General features: G+C 38.9%; 1 protein-coding gene across 2 annotated transcripts in view; it reads left to right on the plus strand.

The window, feature by feature from the left end:
* tenm3 (teneurin transmembrane protein 3) overlaps positions 1-21,480 on the plus strand; it is a 266,761-nt gene that overhangs the window by 145,083 nt on the left and 100,198 nt on the right. For both annotated transcript variants that reach the window (XM_042484304.1, XM_042484305.1), the window contains exons 9-15: positions 4,981-5,121; positions 10,102-10,185; positions 10,979-11,103; positions 13,542-13,797; positions 15,123-15,224; positions 15,429-15,623; positions 19,963-20,163. In XM_042484304.1, coding sequence (XP_042340238.1) covers positions 4,981-5,121; positions 10,102-10,185; positions 10,979-11,103; positions 13,542-13,797; positions 15,123-15,224; positions 15,429-15,623; positions 19,963-20,163 — 1,104 coding nt within the window. The remainder of the gene's footprint in view (positions 1-4,980; positions 5,122-10,101; positions 10,186-10,978; positions 11,104-13,541; positions 13,798-15,122; positions 15,225-15,428; positions 15,624-19,962; positions 20,164-21,480) is intronic.

Raw genomic sequence — 21,480 nt, forward strand, 5'->3', positions numbered from 1 at the left:
CAAACTGTCATTTGGTGTTGAAGTATTCCTTTCATTTCATCTCTGGGACTGGATGCAAAAAGTCTTCTGCCTGAAATTCAGATGTGCCACATAGAAATCCACCACTGCGACCTCTACCACCTTAGTTTCAGCTTTACTACATAAAGGGCACAATACTTCTTGCATTGGCATTTAGTGTTGGCAGTGGACATAAATCGTTAGGTGCAGAATCGTCCAATATAGATACAATTCTTCAGGAGACTGGAATAACTTTTCACCTCCCATGTAACAAATCAGGATGATAAAGGTGGATGTTAGACCATTTGGTGCAGCAAAATACACATGAGAAAGAGGAAGATGATGTTAGACCTTTTTCACAACAGACGTTTTGACTTGCACAAAAAGCGCTGGTGTTACTAACAGCTGCAACTCATTTAGGTGTTCCCTGCTGTGAGGCAAACTTCCCTGTTGGACATATGCTGCATGTAAGACTACTCAGAACCGGAAATTTCTAACCACCAACTAGAAAAAGTACAAACGACCCCAATTCAAGTCCTACTTGTGAACTTGTGAAGTTCAGTCCGCCCCACCATCACGACAAAGCAGTTTTCTGACTTTTTGTATTTGGATAGGAAATAGAATATATACATACATTTCAAAGTTTAAAAATGCCGTAAAATTAAATATTTAATGGCATCTGGTGCCTCTGCATTGTTTTTCTTCTTTTTCATTTATTTATGCAACAAGGCTGCAGTGCTAAGAGTTCAGTTGTATGTACACTTGCCAAAGAAACATCAGTTTGACACGGCCAGAGATGATTTTTTTTTCCTGTTTTTTTTTTTATTTGGCCTTACACACCTGAAACTCTTGGAGATTGGAAGTTGGAAGTTTCAACCAGGAAATTCCAACCTCCAACTTTAACTGGAAAGCAGCATTAGACATTTAAATGGGATTTGGCCATCATTCATGATAATAGTTACACCTACTCTTTTTCTCCTAAGTCAAAATGTCCCCCACAACCCCGAACAGTCCAGAGATGGAGTCTCATCAGACAGCATAAGTGAAAGCACGTGTTTGTGTGTGTGTGTGGACGGACGCTGGATATTGTTGGAGCTTTACATTATGTGCATTTTTTCTTCCGTCAGCATTTATAGTCGCTACAGAACAGTGTGAGTACACACGCTCCAGGGGATGAGTCATTTTCAACAGCTACACCTGTGAATACAGCAGAATGACTAAAACATTAAAAGAAGCGAAAACAGTATCCTCTGTTACGATCATAGCACACTTCTTTCCCTTAAAGTGGTGAATCAGGCCGCTGAAGTCCCTCTGTGTGATTGGGATTATCAGGGCTGAACTGGGATCAGTTTGCTCCTCTGAATGGACGCAGCAAAGGCTGACAGTGCGCACCAGGTTGTTGATTCCAGTCCGACTTTGAACACAGTAGGATAGTTCGTCTTCCATCGATCCAAGTAGTTCTCTTGCTGCAGGGATCTTTCCAAAAAAGCTTCCACAGGATGGTTTACAAAGCTAACTTCTCATCACCTCTTCTAATCCACAGATTTATTCAAAAAAAAAGTAGGAAATATTGGGGAGTTGATAGCCACCTGACACTTATTTGAATCTTTATACACTAACTGATGGATTCATGTATAGTTGACGCCAAATAAACACAACTTTCATGTAACAGGGATCTGTATGGTTTTATAGTTTTCAGTCTAACTTAGGGTTATTAAAGCCACCACTAAATTTTCTCAGAAACATTCATTTAATTCCCATATTTCCTAAAAAGGTTCTGCAAGAGAGAACCACTCTTGTATGACTGTTACCATGGCCATTAATCCTCACACACACATACACACACACATGCACACAGGCTCCTGTCGATTAGCCAGCACTCTCCCATGACCCTTTGCTCCTGTCCTCACCAGGAGGGGTTGTGGATAACGTGCTAGCACAGCACGGCTCTAATTTAATGAGGCAGAGAGGTGTGTATGTGTGTGCGGAGTCGGTGTGTGTACGTGAGTGTGTGTGTTCCCACTAAATGTTCCCAAGTTGAATCAGTAATTGGTCCTTGACACAACTCTCTCTCATATCTGCTGTGTGAGGAATCCAGTCCAGACTCCTCATGTGCGCTTCCATTTTCAACCAACAAAAACAGGTTGCTGCTTTTGATCTTTATAGCAACATTATGTCAGGCACTGTCAGGGGACCGGGCCTTCTTACTTAAGCAACATCTAACTTATCTCAGATGTAAAATAAGTGGGGATTTGCGTGTTTTATTTAACTGTCCCATGGCAGCCTGGGCTCTGTTCTGAGGCTCCCAAATGTATTTAAAAAAAGACATTAATCCTCAGTTTTGTTTGTTTGTTTGTTTTGACTGGTGTGGAAATTATCTAAAATAAAGGACATTAAATACTGGCACATGATAAAACATCACTGTATCACTAACGCTTATGTTGGTATTGGGCTTCAAAATCCTGTATTATTAAGTAGCGCCTTCTACAGGTTCTTTTAAAGGCTCAGAACTCAGTTTACAAAAGCTTTGTGAAATGCTGCTGCTGTGTTAATAAGTTTTGCGGGTTGCCATGTGTTAGGGTGAGCTTAAGGTGCTCTGGGGCCCACAGCAGAATTCAAATAGTCCCCAGTGTCCCACTGTATTAACTGTGAACAATATGCATGTATGGTACATCGCCATTTAACAAAATATGATTGTTAAATTATCTCTTCAGTGTTGTTTTAATAGTACTGTACTCTAAGTGACACTGAAAGTTGGTTTTAGGGTTTGACATAATAAACAGAAACAAACTAGGCACTTGTAAGTAGCTTTCAAAGTATTCAGCTGCACATGGGTGGATAATAAGACAATGAGCTCTGGGGCACAGACATACAGAAGCCCCCACCACCTCTTTTTGTCTTTGGTTGTTTTGCTCCTTTTTGTAGTTGGTATTGTCTCTCTTTTAGTCTCACTGTGCCTCTTTGTGACCGTTTTGCGCTGTTTGTTGTTGCTTTGCGTCTGTTTATGGTCATTTCTGTGTCTTTGTGGTTGTAAACCCCCCTTTTTTTAAGCACTGGGAGTTTTTTTTGTGTCTTTTGGAGTTGTTTTGCACTTCATTTTTGTGGTTTCGTGGCTTTGTGTTTACCTGAAGTTGTCTTGTGTCACTTTGGTGTTGTTTTGCATATCTTTGTAGTCATTTTTTATCTTTTTATGTCATTTTGTAATCATTTGAGCTTTTCTGGTCTTTTTGAGTCATTTTGGGCCCTTGGGTCAGTTCAGTAATTTATCCATGCATTGGCATTAGAACACTGAATGAAATACATTAAGCATTACACATGCAGCTTTCCTGATATGATTTGATTTTTTTTCACTATTTTTCACCATTTCTCACTCAAAGTTGATACATTGTTAAGAAAATTATTCACTACAGGAACACCCTGATAGCTGTTCTTGTAAATCCAAACCAATCCAAAAAAATGTATTTACATTTAAAAACAACAGCCATTGATCAAAGTGTTGTACAATCCAAATTTGCTTTTCTGTTTGTGGAGAACATATTATTGACAGAAAAATTGAGAAATACTTTCTAAATAATGTATGGTAAACCTAAGGATTGGTTATACAAGAGGAATCCATCCTGAAATGTGTCATAAAAGTGTGAGGTTGCCCTGATATTTACTGACCATATTCATGGGCACATTCATGCTCCCATTTTATCACATTTAGAAACGTTTTTAATGTTTAATTGTTCAGTATTCTTTCCTTTAACGCCACCGTCAGAACAAATTCCCACAGAGCCTTAACTCCTCTACACTTTAAATCTCCAGTTTTAAAGTAATCTTAGAAATCAGCTTCACAGACAGGTTTTGTGAATATAGAGCACTTTTCTTTGTGTTGAAGATCATTTTCCCCTTTGTGCCTGAATCCAGCAGAGTGAGACTGGAAACAGTGGGCCGCGCTGTGTAATATGGATAACTCAGTGTAAACTCAGACACCAGCCTACATTATTAAATTGCAGTGTGTAATTCTGTCCGACTGACAAGGCAAAGCAGAAAACCAGAGTCCCCTTCTGCAGCTTCATTTTGCAAAATGCCACATCAGCTCTGCAGTTCTTCACCAGACAGTCAGCATAATTCAGAATATAGGAGTGAATGAAAGTTTATGGAGGGATGTGTGGCGGTGAATAGAAATGGGCTCCGTGGGTGTGGATGTTTCTGTTCTGTTCAGTTTACACCATTTTTTTATTTTGGCCTTAGAAAAATCTGCTTACATCTCAATTGAGATGCACGGAGGAAGTGGGAGATGGCAAGTGAGGAGATGATTTACAAGCCCAAGGGCGGGCACACACACACACACACACACACACACACACACACACACACAGATAGAGAAAGAGACTAAGCATGTAGGTGGTAGAGGTGAGTGTTATATTGTGTGATGTCAGATTAGCTGCTGGAGGCGTCCTTTGATGCTAATACACTCCACTGTATCTTTCCCTGGGTACTATGTCTGTAGGAGAGAAAGAGGGAAATTGGTTGTAATAGTTCTGTGTGGCTCTATATTTGTTTATACATTACATGTTTTAGTGTGGGCTTCAGTGTGTGTGTGTGTGTGTGTGTGTGTGTCTGTGTGTGTGTGTGTGCAGTTGCCCACCTAATTTGCGTATCTAGCCTAAGAGCTTCGTAGATGTTATTCATGATTCCAAAAACATACTGCTAGTGCTCAGTATGCCTCACACAGCCCCGAGTGTACAAGCAACCCCACACACACACACACACACACACACACCTACACACACATATACATGTTCACATCTCTCTTCTTTTGTCTTTTAGTGACCCAGATAGACACATTTTTCATTGTTTTGTTTTCCTCTCTCTCTTCACTGTCTCATCATTCTATTCCTCCCGTCTTGATTTCTGTCTCCTTTTCATTTGCACGCTGTATTAACTTACCTGTTCCTCTCTTTCTCTCCTTATTGTCTCTCCCCTCCTCATCTCTAGCTATGCACCTGTTTGGCCTAAACTGGCAGCTTCAGGAGAGCGAGGGATATGGAGCATTTGAAAATGGAGGAGGAGGAGGAGGAGGCGGAGGAGGAGGAAGAGATACAACTCCCAACACCTTTATGGTGTCTACAGACAATGGTGAGTTCCTACTTAAACCCTTTTTTTTATTCTTCTCTCTGACAGGAAACTCAATAAGGAATATGAGAAAAGTTGGCAAAAGAGATGTTTGGCTCAGTTTGAGTTCCTTTACTTAAACTAGAATTGTTCGTAAGGCAGTAAAAAGAAGGCCATTTAGCTTCAAACAGAAATATAGAAATCACTCTAGGTGCCTGAGGGAAACCTCAGCGTGCTGTAGTATTGAAATTTCACACATTCTTACACTGCAGCACTGTGGACCACCCCCTGTCTGCTAATAATTAAATTCATATGCACCTAATATGCAATTGTGATTTATGCTCCATGCCAATGCAGGAAGTAGCGTGATGTTGATTTAGTGCAGAGGTCATGTAGGTGGATAGTTGTACACGTTTGTCAAGGTAGTAGAGGCTGGGTTCACATATATCATGAAAAATCGATTCACTATGAACATATCTGCAAAGTTCATTGGCACAGAATACTTTAAAACGTTGTCTGATATGTAGATTTAAAATAAGTGCAGCTTTAGTTTCCTCCCAAAGGGTTTTACATAATCAGTGTATTTGAATTTAATTCTTCGTAGAAATGATTGCCAATAAACACTCCCTCTCCGCATCCTGTCAGGTAATTTGAACATAATCGACCTGAAATGAACACATCCTTTCACAGTATTGCCTGCGGTGTTTACCTGATATTACCATCTGCCAGTCAGCAGAGTATCAGGGGTTAGAGAGTTTCCGGCTTCCTTTGTTTTCCTGAGATGTGAGCCTCGGCTGATCTTTGTCAGATCAAGAGGAATGGTAAAAAGTAACATGTAAGCGGCATAAAAAAGTTAGCCCAGACAAAATTCTCTGCTCATGTTTTTTATGCCTCTGAGGCTGGAGGCATTATGTTTATGGATTGTCTGTCCGTTCACCCATAAAGAAGGCCTTAAGGGGATTTCCTCAGGAGTTGAGAATAAACTGATAAGAATTTGGTGGTCAAACGTCACAGTGACCTCACAAAACTTGAGGATTAATACGCTGATTAGGACAAAATTTCACACAAATGTGTAACAGGGTGATACTACACAGTGATGACATTTACATCCAAAAGGTCAACTTCACGGTGACATCATAATGTTCTGTGAAAACACTTTTCTGGTCATTACTTAATGTCATAACTCAGGAACAGACGGGGAGACATTTGGTTGAAAACTAAATTGGTGACATTAATCTTGGGTGTTCTTGAAACTGTGCTGATTGTGTAGCTTGTCTGTGCTGCTGGAGGGACGATGTGAAGATGTGTGTGTAAAGCATCTGTGTTTTAGAATTTGTAGCTGCTTTGCAGCACGTCCGTATTGGAAGCATTATTAGCTGTCATGGCGACATATGCGTCTGGACAGACATAAACTGCAACCTGACTGGCTGGCAGAGGCATACAACAGCGAGGCGGTAATTCTAGTCTGTTTTCAGTTTACTGTCACATTAACAACAGGGCTTCCCCTTGAAAGTCGAGATTCCAGTAATCAGTCGGAGACCCTCAGTGAACTGAGATCGCTTGGAGCGGTTGTTTTTTCTGTGCAGTTTACTTCAGGGGATGTTTAGATCCGTGGATTATGCTGTGGAGTGAGTGCTCTTGACTTTCATGCCACTCTTTGCTGCTCCAGACATGCAGGCAGCGGCACAGAGGGAGCGAGAGACAGCACCAAAACGTAAAGAAGTGTTGAATTTACAGCTCACATTAAGTTAGTACCATATAGTCTTTGGCTTTTGTTGATATCTAGTGTCAGCCAAAAATGTTGTAGCACATTTTAGACCTGCTGTTTATGCCATTAGATTGTTTACTATATTACATGGATGCTGCTATGACACTGAACATCCTGCTGAGCCCATTCAGATTTCAAAACTTTTTATGGAAAACAAAACGAAAACCTTGAATATTCATATTTTACAACCAAATCCAATCCAACAGGCATAATTCCCTTTGAAAAATGAACTGTAGTTTTTGCAAAAATTGTTCATTCTAAAATGTATTCATAAAATGAGTTCGTTGGTAATAATTAAAAACTTCACTAGTGCACAATGCACTGACAGGAATAGCAAAATAAGCATTAAAATGTAGAAAATAAAAGAAAATGTGAAAGCACAAGGTACACAGAGGTTTATTTTTATTATTGGCCATGTTGCTGCTGACATCCACCTCATATCTTTCATATGTGTTTTTATAATGTGGCTTCTCATTTATTTAAAAGTGATAGATGCAGAGTTTACTTTTATGGGGGAGAACAATATCTTTCAATTTGCTGATTGGATTTTACAAATATCCTATTTCACCAGATTTAGAGACTTATGGGGGGATATACCTCCAGGTGATTCGGTGTTGCTGTTTTTCTACCTTATGATCATGTTTAATATCTCTCTGTCAGTTCATGTTTGTCTTTAGGGGTTCTTTTTTGTATTCTGCAGCTTCTACTTCTAACTAGATTTCTCCTGAGTGGGCTTAACTAGTTTGAAGTTACAGCAGCCGTTGAATTAAACTTGAGTGTCTCTAAAATGATACTCATCATCATGATCATTATAAAAACCTGGAATTATCTGTTGGTAGATTCAATCAGTGGGAAGTACTGTCTTAGAGTGGCCTATTAACACCTTCAAAATGCCCCTGTGACTGACTTTAACGCAAATGAAAGTACACAAGTAGCACTGTAACATGTAGAAAATACTTCCATGTACGTACACAGACGTAAGGAGACATGGTCACAGTGTCTTTTGCTGAGGTTTGTTCCAATACCCAGAAAGAACCAACTAAGCAAAGCACAAAATCTTTACGTACACTCAAGCCCACATGTGCTAAAAATGTTTGTGATGACTAGAAGCCACAGCGTAGACCTTGGTCAGCTCTGTTTTTCTTCTCATAGAGTTACACAGAGTTAGAAGCCAACACACACACCTCAAACTGAGCCAGCTCTGTGGGTACCCTGTTGTTATAAGTGATGTCCATGACACAACTTTGAGTGGTGTGTGTCGTAATGGCGAGGATGCAAGCTGTGGCATCAGATTTGGTTTTCTTTAAAAATGTCGGATAGCTTGAGTATTTATTTTCTCTCAAAACATCCCAGACCTGCTAACTTTTTTTCATGAACAACCCCCCATTTGCCAGGTGAACTTGATGCAACTCCGCTTTTTTAAAAGATGATTGACACTAAATGAAGAGTACAAGACTGATGGCAGCTTTCCTTCTCAGGTCAGATTGAATTAACTTAGACAACATGCGCAGAACAAGAGCAGAATAAGTTCTTACTCTCCTGAACATCGTTAGTCCTCAATTGCTTTTGCAGAACTGAAAAACAAAAATGGCCTACTCCTGCTATGAAATTTGTGTGTGTGTGAGAGAGAGAGAGACAGAGAGAAAGCAACAGGGTATCAGGAGTTACAAGCATTACAGTAGAATTGTGAGAGAAAGAGAGAGAAGCCAGTGGAGTGTTAGAAATAAAGATGGATGTGTGGCCTCCGAGCTGGGCTTGAAGACTTGTGTCATATGTTGCGGCTCATATTAGTGTAACAAATGCGCTTAACGTCTAGACTGTCATACACGCACACACACACTCGTCTGAGTCAGTGTTGGTTTACCGCCAAGACTTAAGCTGTTGAAGTGGAATGTTATGAACAGGAAAGGCCTATGATATTCTAAACTTTGAACAGAGGTGGAACAATTCCAGCTCCACGATACACAGCCTGGGTAGAAACTTAAGAAACAAATGCGGGTCTATTTGGATTCAATCACAGTGACAAAGGTCTGGGTCCCTACTAAGATAATTGTGAGTTAAGTGCTCTATTTGACCATGACCAGAACTTTACTCTAACTTTAACCAAATGAAATAGAAACTCGTGCAAACCCATGGTTTACAACTCAAACTAATAAGCCAGCTGATGTTGCCATTGATATCCAAATCAATGATAAAAGCAGATAGATTATGAAGAAGGGTGCGTTACAGTTTGAATATTTTGGAAAATGCATGATCATCAACCGAAAATGTCTTTCTTGTTTAGGTTAAGAGCCACCAGGCACCTTTGTGCAGACACAGCCTAATCCGTACAAGCACTGAGCGCAAAGCAAGCCTTTCCAGGGACTGCACACTGAGACGTGATTTCATTTGTCTCAAGACTGTGTGGCAAAACGGTCCCCAGGATATTACACATAAACCAGGACAATTCTGACCTATAGTATAACCTAGCACGAACATTAACTCTAAAACTTGGGTCATCCTCTTTTTTTTTCCTTTTTTTTTATGCTGCGTTCAGATGCATTTCACAAGCTAACATGTCCCGAAGATTGCAAGAAATTAGTAAAATGTGACAAGAAAAGCTAAATATTAGTTTTAAAAAAGAAGGGAGGATTTATCTTTTGATTTTTCTCTTGTTTCTTTTATTTTTGGTATTGCTGTTTTATTTTACTTTCTTTATTTTGCTGATGTTTTGTTCTTATTTTCAAGGAATTTCTTGTCGCCAAATCCCCATGTTTTCGAAAGAAATCAAACCAATTTGCTCTGGTTTAAAAGGGTTAATGTTATGCAGGAAAGCATACGTCCACATGTGCATTTGATAAATGGTAATTTTGTGGTTTTCATTATGTATATCTCAAAACCATTTTCAAAGTTAGGCCCAGGTTTCAATTCAGATCATTTATAAGATGTTTAGTTGCATAATATAAAACTTTAATGTCCCCATGTGATAATTGGGTGATGTATTTATTATTTATTTTTATTTTAATGATTGTTGTAAATAATGTTTTTGATAACATGTAATTTTGAAGGATAGAAAAAAAGAAACATTTCTGCAGATTTAAGCTCTTTGGTAGAGCTAAAACTCCTGTTCATACATGATTTTATTAAATGATATTATGACAGTTGCAGAAACACTATTGCGCTGATGATACAAAGAAACTCAATTAGTGACATTTCCTGAACTCCATTTCATCTGTTGTTGCTTTTTCTTTTCATAGGTAAAATGTTTCTTCTAGAGAACAATACCATAGACACAGGTGAGGTGGATGTGGGGAGACGAGCCATACAAGACGTTCCACCAGGTGAGTTACTCTCACACATGCACACGCAAAAGCTTGTTATGTAACTGTGAACAAAGTGTAAAATTCCTATAAATAAACTCATGAAAGTTTCAGTTTATGAGGTGCACCAGAAAAAATAATGAAGCCTAATCCAACAGTCCTGCAATAAATCCTCCCTTTGATTGGTTATAATTTACTGTTTCTGTTTCAACTGTTTTAGAGCTGCTGTTTCAATGGCTGTAATAGCCATGAGTTATAATCATTGAGAATGTGAAGTTGAAATTAAGGATTACTACTCTGTAGCACTGACAGCTTGATCAATACTTCAGCAATGACTTTTAAAGCTTTTTGATGGTAGTTTTTTATATTATGACATTATTATTTACATACTTTTTGAACCTCTGATAGTAATTATTCAGTGGTTTTAAAGATTAAATATTGAGCTGTTTGCTATAGAATTTATTCTGACGATTAAAGCTTAAGACACATTTATGAATAAACTTTGTCAGTATACTAAATCATGCCAACAGTCCCAGGAGATGAAAATAGATAGGAGATGAATAATCAATGCCAACAAAGCGACACAGTAATGCTACAAGGTTTTAGAGAGAAAAAGTAAAGTGATAATCTGATGTTTGAAATATGTGCAGACATGTGGGTGTTGAGGTATCTCCATGACTTTTTTATGTTGTTGTTGTGGAAGCATATTGATTTATAAAGGTTGTATAGAGTTGAAATTCTAAATGAGTATCAAGGAGTGTTGAAATATTTAGATTGTTGATTTTGGCTCCTGTTTGTTTGTTCTTTATCCAAGGTGTGTTCTGGAGGTCTCAGCTATATATCGACCAACCGCAGTTTTTGAAATTCAACATCTCCGTTCAGAAAGATGCTCTTGTTGGGGTGTATGGACGCAAAGGCTTACCACCCTCACACACACAGGTTGGTTACACGAACACATGCATGTGCATGCACATACAACTGTGTGCTCATTTATTTATACAGCTGAAGCAAGTGATAAGAGAGTTAGTACAGACTAAACTTTTACCTGGCTTAGTTTATGGAGTCTGACTGCCCTATCAGAAACCTCTTTACGTTAAACTGTTGGCAAATTAACATGATGGTGTTATGTCAGTGTGCAAGTGTTCAAATCATGTCGCAATGGCAGCCTTACCAGGTTTGACTGACTGAAGCTACTACTACTACTACTACTACTAATAATAATAATAATAATAATGATAATATTAAAAGATGTTATTATTATTCTTGTTGACATTATTATTATTATTATTATTATGTGTATTCAGCACTTTTCAAGCTTTCTAGATTAAAAGATTTACAGAATAAAAAATGAAAAAAGTCTGACACCTCATGTTAGTCCCTCTATATAACATGACATGCAAAAATTAGGAACATACTGCCTACTGGAAATGGGATTAAATCACCAGCACCAGCATCTGTAAACCATGTGGGCATACAGGGGAAACTGTTGTATCTGTAAAAAAGACAAACTGAAGAAAGCTTGTGCAAATCAGAGAGAATTCCACATTCATGACAGGTAAGTGTGAAATAGATGCCATGGTGAAACTCACACTAACATCGGTTATGACATAAAGATGAGGTGTGAAAGAGAACGATATGATACGGAAAAGAAATGGACACAATTGCTCACAGATGCTAGGGTAGCACCTGTGTCTACTGTTAAAAACAACTGGGTGTTGAAGGTGGGATGTAATGGGTCCAAACTTCAGCAGGAGCTGGAGCAGTGTTTTCATGTGTCCCCAGAATGAAATCTTATCAAATCAGATCTCTGACATGGCCTTTCTACTTTTAACAAATACCAAAAGTGATGAAAAAATTCCGCCTCCCAAAATGTCAAAACCTCAAATTCCTTTTGCAACTTTGCAAGTGTGTCCAGGTCAAGTGCCTTAGTTAGTAATGAAGAAGATAAGCTTCTTACAAACCTAAAGTACCCTTTTACTACACTTAGATCTCTGTGTGATGAATCATGTCTTCTTTCAAGGGACTAATCCACTTATCTGTAAAAGACAGCTTCATACAGTGCCACCCCGATCACAGTTCAATGTTAGCACTTTAGATAATAGACAATGTGTGTGTGTGTGTGTGTGTGTGTGTGTGTGTGTGTGTGTGTGTGTGAGAGAGAGAGAGAGTGAGTGTGTGTCCTTGTCATAACCTAATCCATCTAAGTTCTCTTTTTTTTTTTTCAATTTTCAATTTTCAGTCTTGTTATCCATGTGCTACAAATGTTTTAGCTGAGGAAAATATAAAGTCAGTTTTTTGGGTAAAGCATTAAAGCATTTTGTGGATAACTGAGCTAAAAAGAATATGTTAATGAGCTTGTCACCACATTATGTTGCTGTAGATGTCTGTGTTCATCCAAGTTTGTGTAGAGAAGATTCACATGATATTCTAAAAGACGCAAACTATTAACAACTTGACAGAATCATTAAGGTCAAATGACTCAAATTGCAGCAAAAGTTAAGTTTAAGTCCTAGTGAAACAGAAGTTAGAGCATCTCTGCCTTTTGCACTGTGACATATTTACCCAGTAAACCGAATATTTTAGCAATTTACAGTTACGAGAGGGATTTTAAATGAATTCCCTTGCATTTAATTGTACCGTTAAAAAATGAGCAGGCTGTGAGTTTGGCACAATAGGGACCCACAGCAGACTGTTGGCTCCACACACACCTCGCTCACCCATACATCAGGAGGAGTACTAGGGAGAGATGAATGAATTAAACCCCAGCTACATTGTTTTGGAAATGAAAAGAAAGGTTTTGCCCACTAATATACAAACAAATGTCTCCTCCCCCCTCTCTCTATTTTTTTCAGTTAGCTGCTACAACTCACACCCTGGTGCTGACATGGGAGATTATATCAATCAATATATAATATATATAATATATGTTGGATTTACATCTAAAATAATTAAGAATTTAATAAAAAAATAAATGGACAGTGCTCACTTTTTGACATATTTTTGAAAAGTTTTTATTTTTTCCACAGACCTAGCCCTACCTGATCCAGACAAATAGTGCATATTTTCATCCTGAATTCAGGCTTTTCAGGGCCAGCTGGGACCTGTTGGGCTCAGGTTAAGATTGACTTCCAAAATCCACATTTCTTATTTCTCTGGAGATCATTCATAGTCATACCTAACTTAATGGACATCTAGCTCGTTACTAAGACAGACTGTTAGCTGCTATCCTCAGGCTTTGCCAGTGGCTAGGTAATAAAAATGTAACATAGACTGCTAATCAACTCCAAACCCTCTGGTATGTAGTAGTTTGTTGCAGTTTATGCTAATTCTTCTTGAACTGAGAATAATATCTTGTCTTGTGTACTTTTCTCTTCCAGTACGACTTTGTGGAGCTACTGGATGGAAGTCGCCTCATCTCCAAAGACAAGCGAGCGCTCAGTGACATGGATGCAGGACATGCACACCCAGCTGGTGCACACGAAGAGGAGTCTGGAGGAGGAGCCCGACACGCTCGCTCAGTGAACGTGCACGAGGCTGGCTTCATCCAGTACCTGGATACAGGAATCTGGCATCTGGCATTTTACAACGACGGACGCAACACAGAACAAGTCTCATATAATACCATCGCTATAGGTGAGACAAGGCAGCAAGTTTGTAGTAGAGTGAATATTATATGTCTTGTTGATTAGTGTGTTATTGCAAGTGTGAGTAAACACACTTCTTTTTAATATAATACTAAATAGCGCAAAGCAGTTTTGGAGAAGTAATACAATGTATCATCAGTTCGATTCCAAAAATCACACAATAAGGCAAACAAAAAAACCAATCAGAGGCAACGGTAGACCAGAAACTCCTTACGTTTGGCAAGGTAAAATTACAGGTTTCTGTCAAAGGGGTCTGGTGGATGTGGATTGCGGCAGCAGCAAAACTTATTAATGTCATCTAAAAAAAAAGGTCCACCTGAAAAGAAAATTGTCTTTGTAATTGTACACTAAATTTTGATTATTTTACCACTTTACCTTGCTGTCAGACAGCCCTTTTCTGCGTGTGGCTGAAGCAGTTATATCATTCTCTTTACCTCACAGCATATGGGAGTTGCTGGTCTACTGCTGCCTCTGATCAGTTAGTTTGTGTCATTGTGTGACTTTCAGAACCAAACTCAAGTGGCGTCCACAGCAACATGTGAGTTCATATGAAGCAATGACATCATGCAAAAACTTGAGTCACGTCAAGTGGGGAAAAGGTTTGAGAAGGGCTCACAGAAAAAAACACTTTGGCACTAAAACATATATACTTGGACCATCAACTTTCTGATCTGAATATTGAAGAAACACAACTGAAAAGCTTCAGATTGAAATAAAACATCAAAAATAAAAAATAAAGGGATCACGTTTTAAAAATGGCAACATGTTTCAATCTTTCACGTTGCTTTAATAATATTGGATAGTTGATCGTTGAAACGATATATCGATTTATCCCTAATTTCTGACTAGGATGTACTTTGAAAGGCAGAGTGTATTATGTTGTTAGAAAAAGAAATTATTGGATTATTTGAAATTTCTGCCTGCAATGTGCGTCTGTGTGTGTGTGTGTGTCTGTGTGTCTGTGTGTCTGTGTGTCTGTGTGCAGGAAACGGCCAGTTAGGTAAGGCAAAGAGCCAGCAATGATGTGTGATAGAGAGAGAGAAAGAGAGAGAAAAAGAAAGGCGGCGGGGTAATTGGATGTTAGAATGTGTTGATTGGACTGACTGGCTGTAACTACGGCAACCACAGAGGGCTGGTCGCTCAGCATTGTGCATGTTGTGTGTGTGTGTGCGTGCGTGCGTGCATGCGTGTTATTTTGCAAGATGAACAGTTGCATTTCCAGCCTACCCAATTACCTCACACCCTTAAACAAACCCTCTGTCTCTCTCTCTCTCCCTCTCTCTCTCAAACACACACACATTCACTTTTAATCAGAGTCGATTATGGAGTGTCCTCAGAATTGTCATGGAAACGGAGACTGTCTCTCAGGAATATGCCACTGTTTCCCGGGATTTCTTGGGCCTGACTGCTCTCGAGGTAAACACACACACACACATACATCCACAGAGAGGCTGTAATTGTTCGGAGATAGTCATTTGTCATTCATGAACATGGGCAAAGTTATTTGTTAAATCTGAAGACTGACTAATTGAAAATTTGGGATCTTAAGAGGAACTTATCAAGGTTCAAGTGTCTGACTTAATCAGAACTGCTCCATCTCCCTGCATGTATCTGCTCCAGCTGCCTGCCCAGTGCTGTGCAGTGGTAATGGCCAGTACTCCCGTGGCCGCTGCCAGTGCTACAGCGGATGGAAAGGCACCGAGTGCGACGTGCCAGCCAACCAGTGCATCGACATCCACTGCGGGGGACATGGCATCTGCATTATGGGTGCCTGCATCTGCAATACTGGTTATAAGGGCGATAACTGTGAGGAAGGTAAGACTGAATTCCTCCGAGAGCACACACAAAAAGGCACATTACTCACATATTACGTTACTGGCAGTAGTTAAGCCCCTTGCTCTGCATCATTATCCATCACTGACATGCTGGAATCTGGTAAAGACATAGCTGCGTGATTAAATATCAACATAAGTAATTTATTTAGCGCACTTTTATTGCTACCTGTGACATTTACTTTTGAAACACAAACGTCAGTGCAATTTGCTATTATTGGATTATAATTCATTTTGTTTTCAGTTGTTCCAATGTTGTTTCAATTATTGCTCTTGACGACCCTATAGGACACTTGATAAATGTCATATAGTATGGGATGGCTAATTGAACTGCTTCAGTTATGTTAATCAGAGTATTTTGGAAGGTGTACAGAGAACATTGGGCATGATTGTTCCTTGTTTGGCTTCAGTGCACTTTACTCAGCAACTCCTTTTGTTACAGCTGTTATTGTCTTTGTGGCAAAATACCCCAATTTGTTAGTTCTCAAGCAGGGTTCACACAAGGTACTTCAAGTGCTGAATTTTGGGGGAAAAAATTAAGTGCTGGAAAAGTTCTGTTTTTAAATTCTGACATTTCACCGTCTTGCCGAGTACTCTCCCTCTCCTTTTCCCTCATGTTGCTGATAATCCGCTTGAAATCAGTGTTAATTTATATTTCACTCTACTCTTAAAACCTGGCAAAACCATCAGGCCTATGTTGACATGGCAAGACTTGAAAAATATGAGAAACAGTGCATAAAAAAGAACTTCAGAGGCTCTGAATTGTATTTTGTAATACCTGTATAAACCCTGTAACAGGTTTAGATGTAAAATGTTGCTGCACTGTAAAAACAAAACATCATATCTGAATATGGTTATAATCCCTAAAGACAAAAAAAACCTGAAGGTTTTTAATCCACCTCATGTTCTGATCCTTTTCTGCACATAATGTACTTTTTATGTCAGGGGTGCATTTTATTTTTATTTTTTTGTGGGTTTGAAGTCATTTTATAAAGTTTACAAGCTAATAATCCCACTGACCTGCATGTAAATATGAGCTAAAATGACCCCTAAGGTACAGCTGCTGACAGGTGGTTTATTTAAATAGTGTAACTTCTACATAGTAAATTAATTTACTCTAATCTCTTTGCCACAAACACATACACACATGTGGTTACTGTGAAATTGCTGACAGGTAGTTGGCTAGGATAGACCACAAGCTGTACACTACACTAATTTAATCTGAATTGATCAATACTAATCTGCTATTTGCTGGTTGGACACACACACACACACACACACACACACACACACACACACACACACGTGTGTGTGCGGAGGTACTACAACATAGAGAAGTCAACCCTCATCTCTATACAGGTGCATGAATCACATCACTCAAGTGTGTACAAATGCAGACATAAAGGTGTGTACATGCTGTGTATGTAAAAACTCTCATACAAATATGCAAATAAATATCACAGGGGACAGTAACCAGATTAGTTTCAGATTAGTTAAATCTCAATCACACTTATCCTAAGTGAGTGAGTGTATGAGGGAGAAAGAAGGAGAGCATAAGAAAGAATTTGCCCTGAACAGAGCGTGCATGCATGCTTGCGTCCATGTGAGCATGCGTGTGAGCGTGCATGTTAATCCCATTTACAGCTGCTGAATCTGCAAATTATTTCCAAGATGCCGTGTAGGATTTCAGTGAAAAATATCACAGTTAAATTCAAGAGTGGCACTTAAAGGGTTAACCTGCATATGGAGGAGGGAGGCAGAGCCTGGAATGGTTGATGAATAGCCTATAAAAGAGGTAGGGGTTCAGGTGTGAGTCCCTTTCCTGACACTCAGCATCAGAACAATGAACGCCTTTGTTTGACGGCAGTTGGGTAGCACTGGTACGCAAATTGCCCCTGTCATGTTTAAGATAGCTGTAAGCCTTGCATTATCACTGGTGAGTCTAGGCATTTGGAAATATGCTGTTACAAATGATGTTAATTATTATTTTATCGTCTTACGTAAACCATACATATTGAGTTGATTATATATATTATAGACATAAGTGCTCACATGGCACATTTTGTTCTCTTTATTCAGAAAGTCAGTCAACTAACAGTCATCATCAACAATGTTTAAACCCTGCTATAAAACTGTCAGTCACATCCATTCAGCTCCTGTGCTCGTTGTGTCTGACTGCATAACCATAGTGTTTGGAAATTAGTCCAATCCTGCAAGCAGTCCACAATAATTTCCACAAATGACATATAATCATTTCTCTGTGCCAGGAACCTATAAGAAACAAACCGTTTCTAATCTATAATGAACAAATAGTCAAAGCTATGCATGTGTGAGCATCACTGAAAAAAACATTCAGATTTAATGATGTTGTTGAAAGAATAGTATTTTGGTTTCTAGGTGCTTAACTGTCCACCTGTGTCTCCTATACTTTAGCTTTTCTTATTAAATCACTTAATGTCTTTGCTGGGAACATTGGACTACAGTTTTACATGTGAGGGTTGTGAAAGCAAGCTCAACCATGCAGACAAGCAAAACAAACAGTGAGCTTAAAGCAGCTTAAAGCAGCTGAAACGTGCAGAGAACTGCATCTAAGCAGCCTTTTTGCAGTGTCAGTATCAGAAATATTGCTTTGATGTCATGTTACCCTCTCTGCATGGAGGAAGAAGCCCAAAAGTTTTTGCAAAAGTAATATTTACCTCTTGAAGAGCTTAATGGCTGCTAATTAAAAAAATATCTCTAGCTGCTGGGTTCAGAGAACCTTTCTGCTACAGTTGGTTTCAAAGCCCATTAACTATTTCCACACCATGGTAAAGATGACTTATACCCTCTGGCTACAGAAAGACTAAGGCAAAAAATCCTGAATGAAATGGAATGGTTACAAAATTTCAAGAAGGAGACATAAATGAATGTTTATATCTTTGTTTTTCCCCAGTGTAATTAACTATATTTGTCTAATTAACCAATCATCCTAGTCCTCCTGTACTCATTTTTGATCTGATGCTCATTGTTTAAGCTCCCCTTATTATTATTTGAAGATTTTCAATGAATTAAATCACTGTGAAATGCACTGCTGTATCACCTTCTCCAAGTTTACGCATTTTCAAGCTCATTGTTGTTGGTTTTTTTCCATGTTGGACTCATCTAAAACTCCCTCTCAAAAATGTGTTTTGCGTATTCACTTCACATTCTTCACTTGGATATTTGTTAGGAGGAAAAAAACAAACAAACAGTCAAACACAAATGTTTATTCAAGGAGTATTTCTGTGTATAATGTCTGGAGAGTATCTCCTTTTTCTTACTATCTTTGGTCTCGTCCTGACTTGAGCACAGAGGAAAACAACATGAACCTTTTTAGCATGTTTATAAAAGGTTCTAGTCACTCCTAATTTAGAGCTTTGAGATAAAAGTTTCATGTATCTTCATGTTTTAGTTCATTACATTAGTTGTATAAATATAAAATCACAGCCGAGTCAGTATTAGCTTCGAATTGCAGTGTATCACATTGTTGTAAATTTATCTTAAATGTTGTTGTATCAGATCATGGATCATCTCTATTCAACTCATCAGAGCATAGATGCACAGAGGGCCGTCAGAAGATTTTAGAAGAACCGTGGTCTGAACTGCCCCAGTGCAATCACCCTGATAAATATTTCACAAACAACCACAAAACAGGATGTCACATTTTTTATTTCATTTTTCCCACATTTATATTACAGTGATTAATTACATCATAATGCTCTATGGTTTCAAAGCTTAATCCATACTGCAAGGATTATAAATCTGGTGGCACAATAATAAATCATCCGTTTAATTTAGTTAATTGTATCTTTACATTTGAACAGTCATAATTAAAGATATTGAATTTTAAAAAAATATCCTAATTAGATTTAGAAGCTCACTATGTGTAATTTGTGTGTAGAACGTGAACCAGAGGGCATAACCTCAGTGTCCTAAGTGGTAACGATGACTCCAGCCCTGAACCAACCCCTGGAGAGAGATCAGCCTTTAATAGTTAGCTTGTATCAATATGATTATGTGTCTATTTTGTCTAAGATTGATTTTTCTTTTTTTTTTTTTGACTCGGACTTAACCTTACTATGGCTTAGTCTTGTCTTGGAATTGCTTCTGTGATCTTGACGACAGTCCTAATTAAAACAGCTTATTCCGCTCTCCTCAAGTGGCCAAAAATTCTATAAATGCAGCTTAAACTTGAAAATGTCATGCATAATGAAAGTTAAGTATGTGTTAATGTGTACTATATGAAGACATGTAATATTTTATTTTTCCATCGCTAACTCCCCTCTTCATCTCTCTGTCTCTAGTGGACTGCATAGACCCCAGTTGTTCGGCCCATGGGGTGTGTATCCATGGAGAGTGTCACTGTCAACCGGGCTGGGGCGGAGCCAGTTGTGAGATTGCCAAGGCCATGTGTCCCGACCAGTGTTCAGGTCACGGCACCCACAACGCAGAGACCAGCACTTGTACCTGCGACCAGAACTGGACCGGGCCTGACTGCTCTTTAGGTGGGTGTCGCATTTAATGTCCTGTGGTGTAGCAATCTGTCAGTGTGTGGATTTTCTTCCTGTGTGACTCCTGTCTCATTTCTTACACAATCTGTTGAAAGAATAAACTTCATTATGGCATTTGTAAAAGCAGCATCACACAAACCTTTACAGAGTTAATAAAGTGCTCTACAGAATCATTAAAAGAGGATAAAGAAGAGCAGGATCAGCATAAAATTAAAGCAAAAACAATTACAGAGCAGAGCATAATTAAGATAACAGTGTTAGAGATGTGAGCCCCTAGGAACACACATAAAAGATGGGATACGTAGCTTGTAAAACAACTAGTGAGACATAAGGTGAACAAGACAAGTCAATTATACAAGACCCGTACCTGCAAACATGATACCGAGAAGTGATTTGAAGAAAGATGGTGCATCAACTAGCCTTAGTTTTACAGGCAGTGTTCTCCTCTGCAGCTTGGCTACCCTGATGGCAAAAACATGCCCACCTTTAGAAGTTAGCCAGGAGTTTGAAACAACCAGGAGAACCTTGCTTGAGGATATCGCACTTCAAGTTGTGAGGAGGTGCAAGGTTGGCGACACAGCTTGCAGCGAAACCACATTAAAACGCAGTAAAATCAGTAACATCTCCAAATCAATTCTTAAACTAACCGGCAGCCAATGAAGAGACGCTAAAATAGAAGTATTATGGTCTCAAGATGACTTGCAGTGTGTTAGACACCCTGCAGCTGTGGTTTGTAGAAGCTGCAAACAGGAGAGCCGTCTCTTGACAGTGGAAGGAGTCAGAGTACAGCAAACTGGGCGACATGAAAAAGTAGCGGAAATACATTTTCAAAGTGTTTGTAGATAAGTAGGTAGGATAAAAATGTCTCTTTTTCAAGAAGTTAACGTACTAGAAGACATGGCACAGCCACCTTTTCACTCGATCAAAGAGGTCAGTGTCAAAAAGAGAACTTTCTCTTCCTTTCTCAGGAGTTTCTTAAAACATCAAAAAGTGTTCTGATGTGGTACCATAGCATAACCCTGTCTCCTTAAAAAAAACGGCCCAGTAGCTCACCTGGTAAAGTGGGTGCCCCATGTGCAAAAGGCAAAGTCCCCCCCGCAACAGCCGCGGGTTTGACTCCAACCTGTGGCCCCATGTTGCGCGTCATCTTCTCTCTCCCCCTTCACGCTAATATCTGTCTGTCAAATAAAGTTAAAACCCCCAAAAACTAATCTTTAAACTAATAAAAGTAAAAATTAAAATGTGAAACAATTTTGTGATCTGCAGAACATTTACTGTCAAGCTTTTTTTCTTCTTTTTTTCCCCCACAAT

The sequence above is a fragment of the Plectropomus leopardus genome, chromosome 4, assembly GCF_008729295.1.
Source record: "Plectropomus leopardus isolate mb chromosome 4, YSFRI_Pleo_2.0, whole genome shotgun sequence".
NCBI classification, from domain to species: Eukaryota; Metazoa; Chordata; class Actinopteri; order Perciformes; family Serranidae; genus Plectropomus; species Plectropomus leopardus.